The 21822-nt window shown below is 41.4% G+C and overlaps 1 protein-coding gene across 2 annotated transcripts in view; it reads left to right on the plus strand.

The window, feature by feature from the left end:
* Window positions 1-2281: 2281 nt before the first annotated feature.
* The window catches only part of sema3e (sema domain, immunoglobulin domain (Ig), short basic domain, secreted, (semaphorin) 3E), a 55713-nt gene continuing 36172 nt past the window's right edge, over window positions 2282-21822 (plus strand). The window contains exon 1 of one of the 2 annotated variants that reach the window (XM_020480813.2): window positions 2282-3395. In XM_020480813.2, coding sequence (XP_020336402.1) covers window positions 3281-3395 — 115 coding nt within the window. In that variant the 5' untranslated portion in view covers window positions 2282-3280. The remainder of the gene's footprint in view (window positions 3396-21822) is intronic. The other variant, XM_020480814.2, reaches the window with a different exon arrangement.

Below are 21822 nucleotides of genomic sequence, written 5' to 3' on the forward strand. Positions count from 1 at the left end.
AAAGACCTGAAGGAAAGTGGACTCCAAAGAGCTATAGCTTTGTTCAATGTTACAGTTTTATAAACATACTAAGGAGTGTTGACAATATCTGTTACAGACACACACACACACACACACACACACACACACACACACACACACACACACACACACACACACACACACACACACACACACACACACACACACACACACACACACACACACACCCACACTGGAGAAAGAACAGACTAACAGCAGGATCTTCTGGAGAAGAGTACACACTAATAACAGGGGTTCAGACAGATGAGAGAGAAGAGGGGGAGAAGGGAGAGAGAAAAGTAGGGAATGAGAGAGGAAGGGAAATACAAGAGATTCAATGGAGACAGCAGGAGAGAAGGAAAGTGGCAAGTGAGAGTACAATTTTTTATATCAAGAAAATGTTATATCAAGAAAATAAAGAAATTGAATAAATTAACTGAGCAAACTAGAAACCTTTCAATATATAAGTTTAAACATTATTTAAAAACAATTTAAATATAGTATATAGAAATGTTGTGGGACTATAGTAGAGATGAAGAATCAATATTTTTTTAGATTGAGTATTTATTGGGTCATTATGCTAGTGTATTATGTATGTTTGTAATAGTGTGTTATATGTGAAAGTGTGTTTGTATTATAAATTGTATTTTAATGTTAAGGACTCTTGGAAGATTAGTCCAAATGGGGACTAAAAGAGATCCTAATAAAATAAAATCATATAAAAAAGAAGAGTGAGAAATACGGGACATAGAGGACAAAAGAAAGGGAGAGAAAATAAAAGGGAGAAACTTAAAAGGCTGGATAAACTTAGTCTCTGGTCCATGTTAATGCTGCAGGAAAAGGCTGGATAAACTTAGTCTCTGGTCCATGTTAATGCTGCAGGAAAAGGCTGGATAAACTTAGTCTCTGGTCCATGTTAATGCTGCAGGAAAAGGCTGGATAAACTTAGTCTCTGGTCCATGTTAATGCTGCAGGAAAAGGCTGGATAAACTTAGTCTCTGGTCCATGTTAATGCTGCAGGAAAAGGCTGGATAAACTTAGTCTCTGGTCCATGTTAATGCTGCAGGAAAAGGCTGGATAAACTTAGTCTCTGGTCCATGTTAATGCTGCAGGAAAAGGCTGGATAAACTTAGTCTCTGGTCCATGTTAATGCTGCAGGAAAAGGCTGGATAAACTTAGTCTCTGGTCCATGTTAATGCTGCAGGAAAAGCCTGGATAAACTTAGTCTCTGGTCCATGTTAATGCTGCAGGAAAAGGCTGGATAAACTTAGTCTCTGGTCCATGTTAATGCTGCAGGAAAAGGCTGGATAAACTTAGTCTCTGGTCCATGTTAATGCTGCAGGAAAAGGCTGGATAAACTTAGTCTCTGGTCCATGTTAATGCTGCAGGAAAAGGCTGGATAAACTTAGTCTCTGGTCCATGTTAATGCTGCAGGAAAAGGCTGGATAAACTTAGTCTCTGGTCCATGTTAATGCTGCAGGAAAAGGCTGGATAAACTTAGTCTCTGGTCCATGTTAATGCTGCAGGAAAAGGCTGGATAAACTTAGTCTCTGGTCCATGTTAATGCTGCAGGAAAAGGCTGGATAAACTTAGTCTCTGGTCCATGTTAATGCTGCAGGAAAAGGCTGGATAAACTTAGTCTCTGGTCCATGTTAATGCTGCAGGAAAAGCCTGGATAAACTTAGTCTCTGGTCCATGTTAATGCTGCAGGAAAAGGCTGGATAAACTTAGTCTCTGGTCCATGTTAATGCTGCAGGAAAAGGCTGGATAAACTTAGTCTCTGGTCCATGTTAATGCTGCAGGAAAAGGCTGGATAAACTTAGTCTCTGGTCCATGTTAATGCTGCAGGAAAAGCCTGGATAAACTTAGTCTCTGGTCCATGTTAATGCTGCAGGAAAAGGCTGGATACACTTAGTCTCTGGTCCATGTTAATGCTGCAGGAAAAGGCTGGATAAACTTAGTCTCTGGTCCATGTTAATGCTGCAGGAAAAGGCTGGATAAACTTAGTCTCTGGTCCATGTTAATGCTGCAGGAAAAGGGTGGATAAACTTAGTCTCTGGTCCATGTTAATGCTGCAGGAAAAGGCTGGTAGAGGATTGAGTAAGGAGTGGAGGAGGACATGGAGAGAGGGAGGAGAGGAAGAGAGAGGTGGACGGCAGCGCTGTGTGGTGCTCTGCGGAGTGGAGAAGGGCAGTATTCCTTGGAGTGTGGGGGAGAGGCTGACCCTTAGAGACACACAGCAGACTGCACTTCAGCTGTCAGAGAAAGAGGGGGAGGGGGGGTAGCTAATGCTAGAGAGATATTTCTTCTCATTAGCCGCGGTCAAAAGTCAGCCATGAGCAGGAGAAGGAATGATTGACACACACACACATTCTGGTATGTATCCTCTGTTCTGAGCAGTGGAAACAGTTCACACTAGTAAGAACAGTTGTTTGGATAACCCCTGCCTGTTCAGTGAGGAGAGAGAGAGAAAACGAAAGAGAGAACACGAGAAAGAGAGAGAGAACATAGAACAGAGCAGAGACCACACGTCCGGCACGAGTCTCCCTTTCCTCTCTGCCTCTACTGCGTCTCCTGGGCAAGCAGCCAGAAAGACACTGCCTCCATTGGATCCTGAAAGAAAACAAGCTGAGGATACTGCAGCGCTGCCTTAGACAGAAGGACAAAATTTACGGCAAGACTTTGGAAGGATTAGCAGCAGTATACGTTTTCCTTCATTTGCTCAGACAGAAAGAAGATACAACATTCCTATCACAAGAAGGACAAGAGGTACTGTACAGACAAACAGAGTCGGACAGACAGATGGAGAACAGCAGTGGTCATGCAGCCGTGACTGTAACAGCTGGAGTGCTCTCTCCCTCGCCTGAAACAGTTGCTTTTAAGAGCTGCATTCCTCACACCCTCTCATTCAGAAACTAGTAGTCGTATAGGATCTTCCCTCATAAAGAGTGACACAAGACTGCAGTAGTCCCTACAGAACAGTACAGGCTTTAGGAGTGCAGTTGAAGGACACAGTGGATTGTGAGTTACCTGTGGTCAGAGACTGGATTACTGCCTTTTCATACAGAGGATAGTTGGAGGATGATACTGCATATCTGATTCAATATAACAGACCCTGATCATAGAACCTGGACTCCCCCGGTTGGATATTTCCTACTCTTCCCTTGGACTTAAGTGTTGATTCACTCTGGATTGGCTTACTCCCTGCTTAGTGACCGTGTGTGTGTGTGACTGATTGTGTGTGTGACTGATTGTGTGTATGTGTATCAGGATGGAGTGTGTGAGGAGTGTGTTTCTGATGATGTGTGTTTTCCTGTGGAGCTCAGCACACTCAGCCCAGAGTGTCTACCCCAGGATACGACTCTCCCATAAAGGTAGGCATCAGTGACTGGAGTGAGTGTAGACATTGGCTAAGCATCAGCATTAATGACATATCCATGCAATGTACACTAAAGCCCTAACTAGTCAAAGCATGCTTTATGGAAACAAACATTCTTGTTCCAGCTACGTTATAGTACATTGAGAATCAGACAGGTGTGTCAGTGAAAATATGACATGTAGACACCTCTACACAACCCCTGAACTTTCCGACAGAGTCATTTTCCAATTGCTCCATGACATCCATTTGCCGTGGGGACGAGCTGATCAATAGTGCATATTGATTGGAACAAATTATAGAGAGTTGGAAAACATGATGCAACCTGCAGAAATAAGGCCATGCTCTCTTCAATTGCTCGTGTGTGCCCCTATACAGTAACAGTCAAAAGGTTTGACACACCTACTCATTCAAGGGCTTTTCTTTATTTGGACTATTTACTACATTATAGAATAATAGTGAAGACATCAAAACTATGAAATAACACATATGGAATCATGTAGTAACCAAATAACTGTTAAAAAAATCAAAATATATTTTATATTAGTAGTAGCCACCCTTTGCCTTGATGACAGCCTTGCACACTCTTGGCTTTCTCTCAACCAGTTTCACCTGGAATGCTTTTCTAACAGTCTTGAAGGAGTTCCCACATATGCTGAGCACTTGTTGGCTGCTTTTATTTCACTCTGCAGTCCAACTCATCCCAAACCTTCTCAATTGGGTTGAGGTCAGGTGATTGTGGAGGCCAGATCATCTGATGCAGCACTCCATCACTCTCCTTCTTGGTCAAATAGCCCTTACACAACCTGGAGGTGTGTTGGGTCATTGTCCTGTTGAAAAACAAATGATAGTCCCACAATGTGCAAACATGTTGGGATGGCATATCACTGCAGAATGCTACGGTAGCCATGATGGTTAAGTGTGCATTGAATTCGAAATAAATCACTGACAGTGTCACCAGCAAAGCACCGCCATACCATCACACCTCCTCCTCCATGCTTCACAGTGGGAACCACACATGCAGAGATCATCCTTTCACCTACTCCGCATCTCACAAAGATACAGCGGTTAGAACCAAAAATCTCAAATTTGGACTCATCAGACCAAAGGAGAAATTTCCACCAGTCTAATGTTCATTGCTTGTGTTTCTTGGCCCAAGCAAGTATTTTCTTATTATTGGTGTCCTTTAGTAGTGGTTTCTTTGCAGCAATTCAACCATGAAGGGCTGGTTCACGCAGTCTACTCTGAACAGTTGATGTTGAGATGTGTCTGTTGTGAAATATTTTTTGGGGCTGCAATTTCTGAGGCTGTTAACTCTAATAAACTTATCCTCTGCAGCAGAGGTAACTCTGTGTCTTCCTTTCCTGTGGCGGTCCTCGTGAGAGCCAGTTTTATCATAGCGCTTGATGGTTTTCGCGACTGCACTTGAAGTAACTTTAAAAAATCTTGAACTGTTCCTCATTGACTGACCTTCATGTCTTAAAGTAATGATGGACTCTCGTTTCTCTTTGCTTATTTGAGCTGTTCTTGCCATAATATGGACGTGGTCTTTTACCAAATAGGGCTATCTTCTGTATACCACCCCTACCTTGTCACAACAGAACTGATTGGCTAAATCATTAAGAAGGAAAGAAATTGCACAAATGAACCTTTAACAAGGCACACCTGTTATTTTAAATGCATTCCAGGTGACTACCTCATGAAGCTGGTTGAGAGAATGCCAAGAGTGTGCAATGCTGTCATCAAGGCAAAGGGTGTCTACTTTAAATAATCCCAAATATGAAATGTATTTTTATTTGTTTAACACTTTTTTAGTTACTACATGATTCATGATGTGTTATTTCATAGTTTTGATGTCTTCACTATTATTCTACAATGTAGAAAATAGTCAAAATAAAGAAAAACCCTTGAATGACTAAGTGTGTCCAACCTTTTGACTGATGCTGTGTAGAGTATCGTTATCTACTGTTATCTAAAACCTACACAGTCTCTGCTGTGAGAAACTGTCAATGAGTATAAAGATGACTCAATGTCAGAGTTTTTAACCTCAGATATGGCATAGTGAAGATTGTTTAGTGAAGTGTGTGTTTTCTCCCTGACTGTCTTGGGTGCATGTTAGAGTGTTTCTTTTGGTTCTTCTTGTTGTTGAATAGAGAATTGTTTATTTCCTCAGACCACAGTGGTTGGCATTCCACAATGTGGCTTTCTCTACTGTTATACCGGTGGGTTGAGAGATGGGAATACTCCTGAGGGTATAGTGGTGTGTATGCATTGGTGCGTGTGTTTGCATGTGTGTGTCCATTGTGTGTGTGTTTTCTCGTCTGTTTATTTAAATAGTATATTTTAGGGATTATGAGGCTCTGACTTTGTATTAAACACATCTCTTCTCTCTCCACAGTTATTTTAAATTATATAGCAACAGTAACACAGATAATTCTACATAAAAAAGGTGTCGGCCATGGTTGAGAGTACGTGTGGAATTTTTATGGTCAATAAATTGTATATGTGTAAGGGGCAGAGGCATGGAACAGGAATGAACAGCGTGGTATATCCACATGGCACCCTGCTATGAGGACTCACTGTGCCTGGCTATGGCTTGTCTTTAACAGCAATATTTTCCCTCATCACCACACTGGTTTAGATAAATTCTCACATTGAATTACCTTATTATATAGATGGAGGCAGGAGAAGGAAAGGGAATGGAGAGAGGAGGAAATGAGAGGTAGAAGGTTCATGAATAATTTAAGAAGAGAGAGATGAGGCCGGGAGGCAGGGAAGGAAAGAGAGAAGAGCGAGTGAAGAAATTGAGAGAAAAAGAGAGAAAGGAGAACAACAGGGAGGGAGAGAGTAGAGTTGTTTGGTTAGTGGAGCATGATAGGCAGGTATATTGACAGAGACCCTTGCTGTGTGTTGGGCTTTGCTGATGTGTTCAATCATAAACGCCACAGCAATAACAGTAATAACCCACTGGGCACACCATGTCATTTGAACGTGTAAATGTGGGTAATATTTGGTTGAGATGTTGATCATTGAGATTTCAACCTTTATTCACCCACTCAAAAAGACAGCCTACAGTTATTTTGGTACTATAGTTGATTATTATACTTGAGGAATAATCAACTACATTTAAATATTGGTGTGAGGTTAAGAACACATTATGATCGGATTTTCCCAAAACGCACCATGAATTCAACGGGTATTAACACCAATCCATGAAGTGTGTTAAGTAGATGTTTAGAAGTAGTTGCCATTGTGATGTAGGCTTCTTTACATTAAATAAGGATAATAGCCTGAGTCAAGAATAGGACAAACAAACTGTATCAACCAGAATGCTCTTGAAAAGCACCCCGATACATTTCTACTCATGCTGCAAAATGTATGTTCGAGGTTTAGGGTTTATACTACTGTTGGCTATTGTCAATCTGTGTATCACAATTAGAGCAGTAACTTGGAACAACATTGGGTAAACCTTTGTCCATGTAAAAACTGTGTCGAAGTCAAGAATGGTTGGAATAAAAAATGTATTGCATCACAAAATAGATTTACCATGCAAAAACATAAATAAAAAAGCCCCAAAATGGATTTCTGTCAGAGACTTCGGAACAGGCTTTCATGCTTTTCATTCCCTTACTCATTGGCCCTCCCACTGCCCCCCTTGCGGTCGGGTGTATGTTTCAGGCAAGTTGACATCGGCTGTAGTATTCCTGCCTCTGTAGTCTTTGATTCGCCAAGACTCACATCTGCTGTAAAGGGGGGAAACAAATATTATCTAGAGAAGATATTCAAATGTGGTAAAATGTCATGATTTGGATTCCCCTGTACCTACAATGACGCTGCAAAGGTTGGAGTCCTCAAAGGCCCCTTCCCTTTGTTTCCTTTCATATTCATCATTGACATGAGGCCATTTGTCTGGTTTCAGTCTAGAACACAATATAGGTTCTTCACAAGCAACACACCATGACCTAATTTAAAATTGTAACAAATATGTAACAGTTTACTAGTGCATTACTCTCTTCACCCAGTCCGGGATGTCTTTTCCCCCAGATTTCAGATCAGAGATAAATGTAATATTACAAAAGGACACTAATGCATTACACATGTACAGGATTTTAACATCCAGTACTTTTTGGTATGTCATTCAATTCATACCATTGAAACATTTAATTTCTCACCATGTATTTTCAAAAATCGTTCTCCATTAGCTTATCTTCCATCTTTAGTAAATCTTCCTCCGTTTCGTTCAGGTTGAAATTGAATTCTTCAACCGGACTAGGGCGACTGTCTTTAAGAGGTCACGGATCTCACAAAGGAGATATATGCCTCTTGAAAGTCTGAAACAAAGTAGTTTTACATTTGTTCACTTCCAAGTATAAACAGCTTAATTTCAATATCATTAAAAATGGTTTAAAAAGAAATGTGTCATACTTGCTTCTGGCGTAGGAAAAGGGTCTGATCCTTTGCAATGCTTTGGTGAGGGGGATCTCTCAAGAGGCAGAAGCAGAGTCTCGCACATGACCATCCCTGGAGCATGAAAGCTCAACATTTTCTGCAATAAAATATTGGACATCATGGCAATTCTCGGTAAAATTAGCCTAGTGGTTAGAGCGTTGGACTAGTAACCGGAAGGTTGGAAGTTCAAACCCCCGAGCTGACAAGGTACAAATCTGTCGTTCTGCCCCTGAACAGGCAGTTAACCCACTGTTCCCAGGCCGTCATTGAAAATAATAATTTGTTCTTAACTGACTTGCCTAGTTGAAAAAAATATATTAAAAAAAATAAAAAAAATAAATAAATAAATAAAAAAATAAAAAAATACATCAGTCAAGAATGAGAAATAGGAGTTGGCTTAAGTTGTGAAGGATCCTCTCACTATAATCACTTGGTGGCTTGCGGTTCATTTTAGTTTGCCATTTCTCTATCCCCACACTTGGTGGCTTGTGTGGTGTTTTAGTTTGCCATTTCCCCTCACCACCAATACTTGGCTTGCAGCCTTTTGCTTCTTAGTGGCACTGGCTTTCTGGTGTGTCGGAGCAGATTTTAGTTGGGGCTTGGGTTGGCCTACAAAAATAACACATGCAAGTGTAACATAAGTCCAGCATCTTTTTACATAAATTTATAAGGCAAACTAAACACAATCTAATTTTACCAAACTTTCATTAACCAAAGTTTGAAATGGAGCGTTTCATACTTGCATCTGTCACAGGAAAATGGTCTGATCCTTTGCAGCGATTTGGTGAGGGGGATTCCACAATTAAGAAGTCAGAAAGAGACCATGCCCTAATGCTCCAGGGTTAAGCCATGTGAGAGACAAAGAGAATTCGCTGTAAGAAAAGGTTGGACAACATCATGCCAATAGTTTTTTAAATTAGAATAGCTTTCTGAGACAAATGATCAAGAGTAAGGAGTTGGCTTAAATTGTGAAGATTGGTCCTCACCGTCATTACTTGGTGGCTTGTGCTGTGTTTTAGCCTTTTGCTTCTTGGTAGCAGTGGCACAGGTTCTGGTTCTTCAGGGCAAATTTTGATGGGGGCTTGGGTAGACCTTTCCCTGAAAATAAACATGCAAGTGTAAAATACCATCCAGCCTTTTTCTACAAACATTTGTCATGTTTTTTTTTTTAAGTGGAAGACTTAAAAAGTAAACCTAAACACGTTACCAAACCAAAATTCTACAGCAGAATAGGGGCTTGGGCGTTAACCTCCCAAGCCCCTACCCCCTAGCCTGGTGATCCAGATGGATATCAGCTCAGTTTCACGTTTGTTTCACTACACTAACAATGGTGAAAAATGGAGTGATTCTGTCTGGGTTGAGGCTACCTTCACACACACTTGTAGATTTGAAAGAATCAGTTAAAGTAATGCGGTAAAATGTCCTCCCAGTCAATAAAAAGGCAAGACGGTTGTTCAGTGGTTAGGGTTTAGGGACAAGGGGCTGATTAGTAATCAGCATTGCAGGCTACTATACTTACGTACTGTAACTTGGAGGAAGTAGTTGCGGGTGGTGGGATTCTAAACACAACAGAATAAAAAGATACAGAATAAAAAAAGATACAGAATGAAATCCATGCCAAGCAAATTGAATTTACACAAACTGTCAAATTGTGTTAAAACATAACCATTACAAATAATTGTAATGTACTTATCTTTCTGTTTCTCTTGGAGATCTCCACTTCACTGGCTTTGGGGATTGACATCTTCACATTGCTGTTTTGATTCTGAATGGTGGGGTGAGGTTTCAAACTATTGCACAGTCATTTTTAACAACCAGCAGTTTTCACTTGTTGCATTTTTAAGTATAATGTATCTTCCATTTACCCAATGTCAGTTTTATCCTCAGAAGCTGGAATGACTTCCATTTAAGAGAGTGTGTGGACCAATCATTTATTACTTTGTCATATTTATTTGGGGGCCACCACACAGTTTGGTCTTTGATCCAGTACTCTGCAATAACATCTACTTCCTTCTAATTTTCCATCAACACAGCATTATGGCCCACATCCTCTGAGATTAGAACCTGGGGAAATACAGACAATATAATAGAAAGTACTGACACTAAAAACCATGACAATGTATAACGCAAGGAGGCCAAGATGCAAAAACAATATAATTAATTTAATCCATGCTTGAAATAATACAAAAAAGGAATGGCGCATACTGTATGTTTTGGTTTCATACCTTCATCAGTGCTGTACAAACAAATTAAGAAGACACGTACTTAAGTCACACCTGCTGTGCTTAACAGGCGCAACAGGTACAAGCAGATAGTGGATTAGAGACTTGCGAATGGGGAGTCAATGCATATGAACGAGGACTATAGTATAAGAGTATCAAAAATGGACAATTGAAATGTCACATATAATCTATTGCTTCTGATATTGTAATGTGGCCCAGACGGTTGTCTCTTTCCTTTTATATGTGACATTTATCACTAGCCACTTTATACAATGCCACTTAATATAATGTTTACATACCCTACATAACTCATCTTATATGTATATACTGTACTCGATACCATCTACTGCATCTTGCCTATGCCGTTCTGTACCATCACTCATTCATATACAGTGCCTTGCGAAAGTATTCGGCCCCCTTGAACTTTGCGACCTTTTGCCACATTTCAGGCTTCAAACATAAAGATATAAAACTGTATTTTTTGTGAAGAATCAACAACAAGTGGGACACAATCATGAAGCGGAACAACATTTATTGGATATTTCAAACCTTTTTAACAAATCAAAAACTTTACTTTCAGTGCAGCAAACTCTCTCTAGAAGTTCAGTGAGGATCTCTGAATGATCCAATGTTGACCTAAATGACTAATGATGATAAATACAATCCACCTGTGTGTAATCAAGTCTCCGTATAAATGCACCTGCACTGTGATAGTCTCAGAGGTCCGTTAAAAGCGCAGAGAGCATCATGAAGAACAAGGAACACACCAGGCAGGTCCGAGATACTGTTGTGAAGAAGTTTAAAGCCGGATTTGGATACAAAAAGATTTCCCAAGCTTTAAACATCCCAAGGAGCACTGTGCAAGCGATAATATTGAAATGGAAGGAGTATCAGACCACTGCAAATCTACCAAGACCTGGCCGTCCCTCTAAACTTTCAGCTCATACAAGGAGAAGACTGATCAGAGATGCAGCCAAGAGGCCCATGATCACTCTGGATGAACTGCAGAGATCTACAGCTGAGGTGGGAGACTCTGTCCATAGGACAACAATCAGTATATTGCACAAATCTTGCCTTTATGGAAGAGTGGCAAGAAGAAAGCCATTTCTTAAAGATATCCATAAAAAGTGTTGTTTAAAGTTTGCCACAAGCCACCTGGGAGACACACCAAACATGTGGAAGAAGGTGCTCTGGTCAGATGAAACCAAAATTGAACTTTTTGGCAACAATGCAAAATGTTATGTTTGGCATAAAAGCAACACAGCTCATCACCCTGAACACACCATCCCCACTGTCAAACATGGTGGTGGCAGCATCATGGTTTGGGCCTGCTTTTCTTCAGCAGGGACAGGGAAGATGGTTAAAATTGATGGGAAGATGGATGGAGCCAAATACAGGACCATTCTGGAAGAAAACCTGATGGAGTCTGCAAAAGACCTGAGACTGGCACGGAGATTTGTCTTCCAACAAGACAATTATCCAAAACATAAAGCAAAATCTACAATGGAATGGTTCAAAAATAAACATATCCAGGTGTTAGAATGGCCAAGTCAAAGTCCAGACCTGAATCCAATCGAGAATCTGTGGAAAGAACTGAAAACTGCTGTTCACAAATGCTCTCCATCCAACCTCACTGAGCTCGAGCTGTTTTGTAAGGAGGAATGGGAAAAAATGTCAGTCTCTCGATGTGCAAAACTGATAGAGACATACCCCAAGCGACTTACAGCTGTAATCGCAGCAAAAGGTGGCGCTACAAAAGGTGGCGTCCCACTTGTTGTTGATTCTTCACAAAAAAATACAGTTTTATATCTTTATGTTTGAAGCCTGAAATGTGGCAAAAGGTCGCAAAGTTCAAGGGGGCCGAATACTTTTGCAAGGCACTGTATCTTTATGTACATATTCTTCATCCCTTTACACTTGTGTGTAAAAGGTAGCTGTTGGGAAATTGTTAGGTTAGATTACTCGTTGGTTATTACTGCATTGTCGGAACTAGAAGCACAAGCATTTCGCTACATTCGCATTAACATGTGCTAACCATGTGCACGTGACACATTTTTTGGGAGGGGATTTGATTTGTCTGTTTTTGATACTCTTATATATAGTCCTCGTTTATATGCATTGACTCCCGATTCGCCAGCCTCTAATCCACTACCTTCTTGCAACTGTTACGCACAGCAGGTGTGAGATATACATCTTAGAGATATACACTACCAGTCAAGAGGTTTAGATCACCTACTCATTCAAAAGGTATTTGAACTATTTTCTACATTGTAGATTAATTGTGAAGACATCAAAACTATGAAATAACACACATGGAATTATGTAGTAAATAATAAAAGTGTTAAACAAATCTAAATATATTTTATATTTGAGAGTCTTCAAATAGCCACCCTTTGCCTTGATGACAGCTTTGCACACTCTTGGCATTCCCTCAACCAGTTTAACCTGGAATGCTTTTCCAACAGTCCTAAAGGAGTCCTCACATATGTTGAGCACTTGTTGGCTGGTTTTTCTTCACTCTGCTGTCCGACTCATCCCAAATCTCCTCAATTGGGTTGAGGTCGGGGGATTGTGGAGACCAGGTCATCTGATGGAGCACTGCATCGCTCTTCTTCTTGGTAAAATAGCCCTTACACAGCCTGGAGGTGTGTTGGGTCATTGTCCTGTTGAAAAACAAATGATAGTCCCACAAAGCGCAAACCAGATGGGATGGTGTATTGCTGCAGAATGCTGTGGTAGCCATGCTGGTTAAGTGTACCTTGAAATCTCAATAAATCACAGACACTGCGGTTGGAACCAAAAATCTCCAATTTGGACAAATTTCCACCGATCTAGTGTGCATTACTCCTGTTTCTTGGCCAAAGCATGTCTCGTCTTACTATTATCCTCCATGCATCACAGTGGGAACCACTCATGCAGAAATCATCCGTTCACCTATCTCAAATTTGGACTCATCAGACCAAGGACAGATTTCCACCAGTCTAATGTCCATTGCTGGTGTTTCTTGGCCCAAGCAAGTCTCTTTTTCTTATTGGTGTCCATTAGTAGTGATTTCTTTAACAGCAATTCGATCATGATGGCCTGATTTCATGCAGTCTCCTCTGAACAGTTGATGTTGAGATGTGTCTGTTACTTGAACACTGTGAACCTTTTATTTGGGCTGCAAATTCTGAGGATGGTAACTCTATTGAACATATTCTCTGCAGCAGAGGTAACTCTGGGTCTCCCATTGAGAACTTGTTCTCAACTTGCCTACCTGGTTAAATAAAGGTAAATAATTCCTGTGGCGTTCGTCATGATAGCCAGTTTTATCATAGCGCTTGATGATTTTTGTGACTGCACTTGAAGAGACTTTAAAAGTTCTTGACATTTTCATTATTGATTGACCTTTGTGTCATGGACTGTCATTTCTCTTTGCTTATTTGAGCTGTTCTTGCCATATATGGACTTGGTCTTTTACCAAATAGGGCTATCTTCTGTATAACCCCCTCCCTTGTCACAACACAACTGATTGGCTCAAACGCATTAAGAAGGAAAGAAATTCCACAAATTAACTTTTAACAAGGCACACGTGTTAATTGAAATGCATTCCAGGTGACTTCCTCATGAAGCTGGCTGAGATAATGCCAAGAGTGTGCATAGCTGTCATCAAGGCAAAGTTTGGCTATTTGAAGAAACTCAAACATAAAATATATTTTGATTTGTTTAACACTTTTTTGGTTACTACATGATTCCATATGTGTTATTTCATAGTTGTCATGTCCTCACTATTATTCTACACTGTAGATAATAGTAAATATAAAGAAAAAGACTTGAATGTTTGCTTTTTCACATTGTTTGTAACTTATTTTGTACATAATGTTGCTACCATCTCTTTTGATCGAAAATATATGTATTATGTTATTTTTTACAGAGTTGTGGCTGAGCGACGACGGGAATAATATAGAGTTGGTTAGGTTTTCCGTGCATCGCAGGACATAAAGGGGTGGGGATGTGTGTCTATTTGTCAATAACAGCTGGTGTGCAATGTCTAATATTAAAGAAGTCTTGAGGTATTGCCCGCCTGAGGTAGAGTACCTCATGATTAGCTGTAGACTACATTATCTACAAAGCTAATTCTCATCTATATTCTTCGTAGCCGTCTATTTACCACCACAAACCGATGCTGGCAATAAGACCGCACTCAACCAGCTGTATAAGGCAATAAGCAAACAAGAAAGCTCATTTAAAAAAAAAATGGACCCCTTTTTCTCCCCAATTTCGTGGTATCCGATTGTTTTGGTAGCTACTATCTTTTACTATCAGTGACTGTACGGACATATTCCAACCAGAATCCATGGATTACCGGCAACAGTGGCACCGAGCTAAAGGCTAGAGCTGCCCTCAGTCAAACCTTCAAACAGGCAAAGTTTCAATACAGGACTAACATTGGACCCTACTACACCGGCTCTGATGCTCGTTGGATGTGGCAGGGCTTGCAAACTATTACGGACTACAAAGGGAAACACACGCGCGAGCTGCCAAGTTACGCGAGCCTACCAGACGAGGTAAAAACCTTTTATGCTCGCTTTGAGGCAAGCAACACTGAAGCACGCACGAGAGCACAATCTGTTCCAGACGACTGTGTGATCACGCTCTCCTTAGCCGATGTGTGCAAGTCCTTTAAACAGGTCAACATTCACAATTCCTCAGGCCAGAGGAATTACCAGGATGTGTACTCAAAGCATGCGTCCAACTGGCAAGTGTCTTCACTGACATTTTCAACCTTTCCCTGTCTGTAATACCTACATGTTTCAAGCAGACCACTATAGTCCCTATGCCCAAGAAAGTGAAGGTAACATGCCTAAATGATTACCGCCCCGTAGCACTCTCGGCGGTAGCCATGAAGTGCTTTGAAAGGCTGGTTATGGCTCACATCAACACCATCATCCCGGAAACCCTAGATCCAATCCAATTTGTATTCCGCCCCAATGATGACACAATCTCAATCACAGTTCACACTGCCCTTTCCCACCTGGACAAAAGGAACACCTATGTGAGAATGCTGTTCATTGACTACAGCTCAGTGTTCAACACCATAGTGCCCACAAAGCTCATCACTAAACTAAGGACCCTGGGACTAAAAACCTCCCTCACAACTGGATCCTGGACTTCCTGATGTGCAGCCCCCAAGTGGTAAGGGTAGGCAACAACACATCTGCCATGCTGATCCTAAACACTGGGGTACCTCAGGGTGCTTGCTTAGTCCCCTCCTGTACTCCCTGTTCGCCACACATTAGGGAAGCCATAGAAAAAGGAATCTGGTTGATATCTCATTCACTGCTCAATAGGGACACATAGGAACGCAGAGCTTTCTAAATAAGAGTCCCTTCCTGATTGGATTTTTCTCGGGCTTTCGCCTGCAATATCAGTTCTGTTATACTCACAGACAATATTTTTACAGTTTTGGAAACTTTAGAGTGTTTTCTATCCTAAGCTGTCAATTATATGCATATTCTAGCATCTTGTCCTGACAAAATAGCCTGTTTACTTTGGGAACGTTATTTTTCCAGAAATGAAAATAGTGCCCCCTAGATTCAACAGGTTTTAAGAAGCCCTCCTGTTCTCCACTCATTACTTGTATTAACTGCACCTGTTTGAACTCATTACCTGTATAAAAGACACCTGTCCACACACTCAATCAAACAGACTCCAACCTCTCCACAATGGCCAAGACCAGACAGCTGTGTAAGGACATCAGGGATAAAATTGTAGACCTGCACAAGGCTGGGATGGGCTACAGGACAATAGGCAAGCAGCTTGGTGAGAAGGCAACAACTGTTGGCGCAATTATTAGAAAATGGAAGAAGTTCAAGATGACGGTCAATCACCCTCGGTCTGGGGCTCCATGCAAGATCTCACCTCGTGGGGCATCAATGATCATGAGGAAGGTGAGGGATCAGCCAAGAACTACACGGCAGAAAAGAAAGAAAGAAATGAAAGAATGAAAGAAATGAAAGAAGTTTCGAACCAGGCTATCTGCCTGGCCAAGCTGAGCAATCGGGCGAGAAGAGCCTTGGTCAAGAAGGTGACCAAGAACCTGATGGTCACTCTGACAGAGCTCCAGAGTTCCTCTGTGGAGATGGGAGAACCTTCCAGAGGAACAACCGTCTTTGCAGCACTCCACCAATTAGGCCTTTATGCTAGAGTGGCCAGAAGGAAGCCTCTCCTCAGTAAAAGGCACATGACAGCCCACTTGAAGTTTGCAAAAAATAAAAAATAAAGGACACTCAGAATATAATAAACAAAACTCTCATGCCGTGCGGTAGCAGAGAGAAAAGTCTATGACTTGTGTGGCTGGAGTCTGACAATTTTTTTACCCTTCCTCTGACACCACCTGGTATAGAGGTCCTGGATGGCAGGCAGTTTCCATACCAAGTGGGGATGCAAGCAGTCAGCTCTTGATAGCGCAGCTGTATAACTCACTTATTTTCAGCCTCCTAAGTCGGAATAGGCATTGCTGTGCCCTCTTCACAACTGTTTTGGTGTGTTTGACAATGATAGATCCAATGATCACCTCCTTTGTCTTGCTCACGTTAAGGAATAGGTTGTTGTCCTGGCACCACACTGCCAGGGCTCGGACCTCCTCCCTATAGGCTGTCTCATTGTCGTTGGTGATCAGCCCTACCACTGTTGTGTCATCTGAAAAATTGGTGTCCATGACCACGCATCCGTGGGTGAACTGGGAGTACAGGAGGGCACTAAGCACACACCCCTGAGGATACACAGTGCTGTGGGTCAGCATGGCGGATGTGTGGTTGCCTACCCTCACCACCTGGGGGCTGCCCTTCAGGAAGTCCAGGATCCAGTTGCAGAGGGAGGTGTTCAGTCCCATGGTTCTTATATTTGTGATGAGCTTGGATTGCACTATGGTGTGGAGAGTTTTCAACATATACATAGTTTTGATGATTACGGTGAAATTAGATTGATGTAACAACCTGTTAGTCAGTTTAAGTCATTGTATTTCAGTTTAAGTTTAACCTAATTTCAATCTTTGCAATTCTGTTTGAAATTATATAAAAACACTACTGGTTGAGGACTTTTTGCAAATCCAAATAGGTTTCAAACATAGATCCAAAGTCACAATATGTTGAAACAAATTTGATTCAACCAGTTTGTGTCCAGTGGAAACATTCATAACTAGCCTGGGGGAGAGGAGCTGCAGGCAGGCAGACAGACAGACATTCTCCAAAGGGAGAGGTGTCTCTGTGACTGACATTCACTTAACCACAGGAAAGGAGAGGAGAGGAGAGAGTAGATAGTGGGCACTGGAACAGGCTTGAGGCTACTATCACAGTCAACCCTGAACTTCTTCCATCCCGCCTTTCTCTCTCTCTCTCTGCTGTAGCGTGTTCTGGCTGGTAGAACATTCTGTAGAAGCCTGCTGGCTTATCCTATCATAATGGAATGAAAAACTTCTACGCTTTAATGTGTCTCATGGTCTCTGCCTGCATTTACACCCACCGACACACCCACCGACACACCGACACACACACACGAATAGCGGGAATGCTTTAGTGTGTCTAGGCCTTGAAGGCAGATCAAGGAGATAGAGGTATGTGGTTAAAGTCTTTGTTTGTAGCCCTAAGGAGCTGAACTATCACAATATTATCATAATATCTGCTAGCCAGGAGAACAGGGTGGAGGAGAGGACTAATTCAATCTAACTGGTTGGTTTTTTCTGGATGTGGACCCAGTTTATGTCTGGTTCACAGGTGCTACACTATAGAGATCAATAGAATCTGCCCTTTAGATCTGTGGAAATATGCTCTCGAATGGACGCACTCCAGGAATGCGTTTACAGGTCAGAATTATTTTGGGAATGTCAGAGCTTCCAAGGTCATCCATATGGATCCATCAGAGCTCTGACATTGACATTCCATCTTAGTTTCTGTAAAGGTTCATATTATCATTATCTCTCTTCCATTCCATTCCACTCATCTAATCCTCTCTCCTCTCCTGTAACTCTTCTCTGAACATTTCACCACACGTGTAGGATCACTTATTTTCCAACACTGGTGATATTTCCCGTCGAACTCAATTGACTTATAATAATTGACTCATAATAATCAGCTTAGAAAATCTCCTTTTGTATCGTGTTACAATCACAGACTGTCTCCAGTTTCCAGAGAAGAACAGACCTTAAGCCCTGCATGCAGCTCCTCCAAAGACCTTAAATTCACTTTATGAGAGCCTAATAAACTCTCGTTGGGCATGGCTTTCCGCCAATCAAAACCTTTAATCCTAGTGCTCCATCGCCACATCTGTATGATTGTCTAAAGATGGCAGCCAGAGGGATGATCTAACCATAGAATTGTAATGACTAGAACGGACATCCTCATAAAATAAATGAAATAAAAACACTAACAGAGCCTTAGAATACATTATATGTCTGAAATGATATGTGGACTTGCATTATCTGCATATTGTATCCCTGTAATGAACTCTTCCCGGGTAAAACTAGCATTCTGTTATGCTGCATGTCTAATGAGAGGTTGATACTGCTGGCATGTGTCAGAGTCATGGTGGGGTGGAGGCAGCGAGCCAAATGAAGAGGCGGAGGGAGACAAGGAGCCAAAACATGATTTCTCTCTCTTCTACCATCTCAATCTATATCGGTCCTCACGCTTGGCTTGAAACAGGAGCTTCACTAGAATTCCAACACAGTTTTATAGAGCTTCAATCTGGTTATTAGCTAAATAAATACCTGAGACTGGCAGACATTGGACTAATCTATTGGAGTATTGGAGGATGTTCACATTGTTATTAATTGTGAATAACATTAATTGTCTTTGTTATAACTGGGAACCATGGCCAAACCTGTCATGTCAATGTGAATCCAACATATCCTCCTTCCACTAGCAGTTAGCTCTCCATATTGGCATGTTCTCTAGGCATTGCAGATTGGATCTTCTGATTCATACATTCCGACCTGGGTTCAACCCTAACTGTCACCACAGCTGCATAATGGCTACCTGTACAGAGGCTCTCCCCATTGAATGTGTTTAAAGAAAGCATTATGAGTTTAGGAATCACATAAAACTCTGAGCAAAACTTGTTACAGGGATTGAAAGTGATAGGTACTCCTCTGCATCTTCTGTTCACAGGGAAAAATATTATTCTACCCCACAGTAATGTCCAATCCATCAGAGAATTATGAAAATTGTCTGCTCCAATTCCTCAGAAATAACATCAGACACCAAGTGTAATACAGAGAGACAGACGGGAAAGACTGCTAAAATATATTTTCTTGAAATGTGTCTGATTTGAATAGCCAAAATGTATTTCTGCTGAAGACCACAGAACTGACTTAACATTTGACAAAAATTGGGATACTTCAAACAGTATCTGTTTTTTCAAATTAATATTTATTTAGAATGCATAATCATTTTGTAACATTGGTACATATTTTTTCTTAAACCTCCAATTTTCCTTGCATGGGGAATTAAGTGTCCAGATGATAATGTCATATTGTTTAGACAGAGCTAATGTCAGACATGTTCACTTTAAAAAAATCCTGTCTCTGCCCTGTTGTAGTGGAACATTTTCCCCTCAGACAACTCAAACAGTGAGTTGCTAAAAGCCCTCATGGCCCATACTTAACCAGGACACTACTTAAACCACATATACTATACCTATTACATACATCCACACAGTTAAAAGCACACCGTATATACACTACATTAACAAAAGTATATGGACAGCTGCTTGTCGAACATCTCATTCCAAAATCAAGGGCAATAATATGGAGTTTGTCCACCCTTTGCTGCTATAACAGCCTCCACTCTCCTGGGAAGGCTTTCAACTAGACGTTGGAACATTGCTGAGGGGACTTGCTTCCGTTCTGCCACAAGAGCATTAGTGAGGTCGGCACTGATGTTAGAGGATTAGGCCTGGCTGGCAGTCGGCATTCCAAATCATCCTAATGATGTTTCGTTGGGGTTGAGGTCAGGGCTCTGTGAAGGCCAGTCAAGTTCTTCCACACCGATCTCGACAAACCATTTCTGTATGGCCCTCAATTTGTGCACGGGGGTATTGTCATGCTGAAACAGGAAAGGGTCTTCCCCAAACTGTTGCCACAAAGTTGGAAGCACAGAACCATCTAGAATGTTAGTGTGTGCTATAGCGTGAAGATGTCCCTTCACTGGAACTAAGGGGCCTAGCCCGAACCATGAAAAACAGCCACAGACCATTATTCCTCCTCCACCAAACTTTACAGTTGGTACTATGCATTCGGGCAGTTAGTGTTCTCCTGGCATCCACCAAACCCAGATTTGTCCGTCGGACTGCCAGATGGTGAAGCATGATTCATCACTCCAGAGAACGCATCTCCATAGTCCAATTGCGGCAAGCTTTACACCACTCCGACTCTTGGCATTGCACAAGGTGATCTTAGGCTTGTGTGTGGCTGCTCGGCCAAGGAAACTCATTTCATGAAGCAACTGATGAACAGTTATTGTGCTGACGTTGCTTCCAGAGGCAGTTTGGAACTCAGTAGTGAGTGTTGCATTCGAGAACAGACATTTTTTACACGTTACGCACTTCAGCACTCAGTGGTCCCAATCTTTGAGCTTGTGTGGCCTACCACTTCGCAGCTGAGCAATTGTTGCACCTAGACGTTTCCATTTCACAATAACAGCACTTACAGTTGGTCGGAGAAGCTCTAGCGGGTCAGACATTTGACGAACTGACTTGTTGAACAGGTGAAATCCTACGCCTTGTTGAAACTCACTGAGCTCTTCAGTAAGACCATTTTACTGACAATGTTTGTCTATGGAGATTGCATGGCTATATGCTCGATTTCTACACCTGTCAGCAATGGCTGTGACTGAAACAACCAGATCCTTTAATTTGAAGATGTGTTCATATGCTTTTGTATATATATAGTGTGACATATATATTATATATATATATATATATATACAGTTGAATTCGGAAGTTTACATACACTTAGGCTGGAGTCATTAAATCTCGTTATTCTACCATTCCACAAATTTCATGGTAACAAACTATAGTTTTGGCAAGTCAGTTAGGACATCTAGTTTGTGCATGACATTATGAATTTGACTGTGCCTTTAAACAGCTTGGAAAATTCCAGAAAATTATGTCATGGCTTTAGAAGCTTCTGATATGCTAATTTACATCATTTGAGTCAATTGGAGGTGTACCCGTGGATGTGTTTCAAGGCCTACCTTCAAACTCAGTGCCTCGTTGCTTGACATCATGGGGAAATCAAAAGAAATCAGCTAAGACCACAGAAAAAAATTGAGACCTCCACAAGTCTGGTTCATCCTTGGGAGCAATTTCCAAACGCCTGAACGTTCCACGTTCATCTGTACAAACAATAGTACACAAGTATAAACACCATGAGCCATCATACCGCTCAGGAAGGAGATGCGTTCTGTCTCCTAGAGATGAACGTTCTTTTGTGTGAAAAGTGCAAATCAATTCCAGAACAACAGCAAAGGACCTTGTGAAGATGCTGGAGGAAACAGGTACAAAAGTATCTATTCCCACAGTAAAACGAGTCCTATATCGACATAACCTGAAAGGTCGCTCAGCAAGGAAGAAACCACTGCTCCAAAACCGCCATAAAAAAATTGACTACAGTTTGCAATTGCACATGGGGACAAAGATCGTACTTTAAAAAAAAAATGTCCTCTGGTCTGCCGAAACAAAAATAGAACTGTTTGGCCATAATGACCATCGTTAGGT

Source organism: Oncorhynchus kisutch, linkage group LG4 (assembly GCF_002021735.2).
Source record: "Oncorhynchus kisutch isolate 150728-3 linkage group LG4, Okis_V2, whole genome shotgun sequence".
Taxonomy (NCBI): domain Eukaryota; kingdom Metazoa; phylum Chordata; class Actinopteri; order Salmoniformes; family Salmonidae; genus Oncorhynchus; species Oncorhynchus kisutch.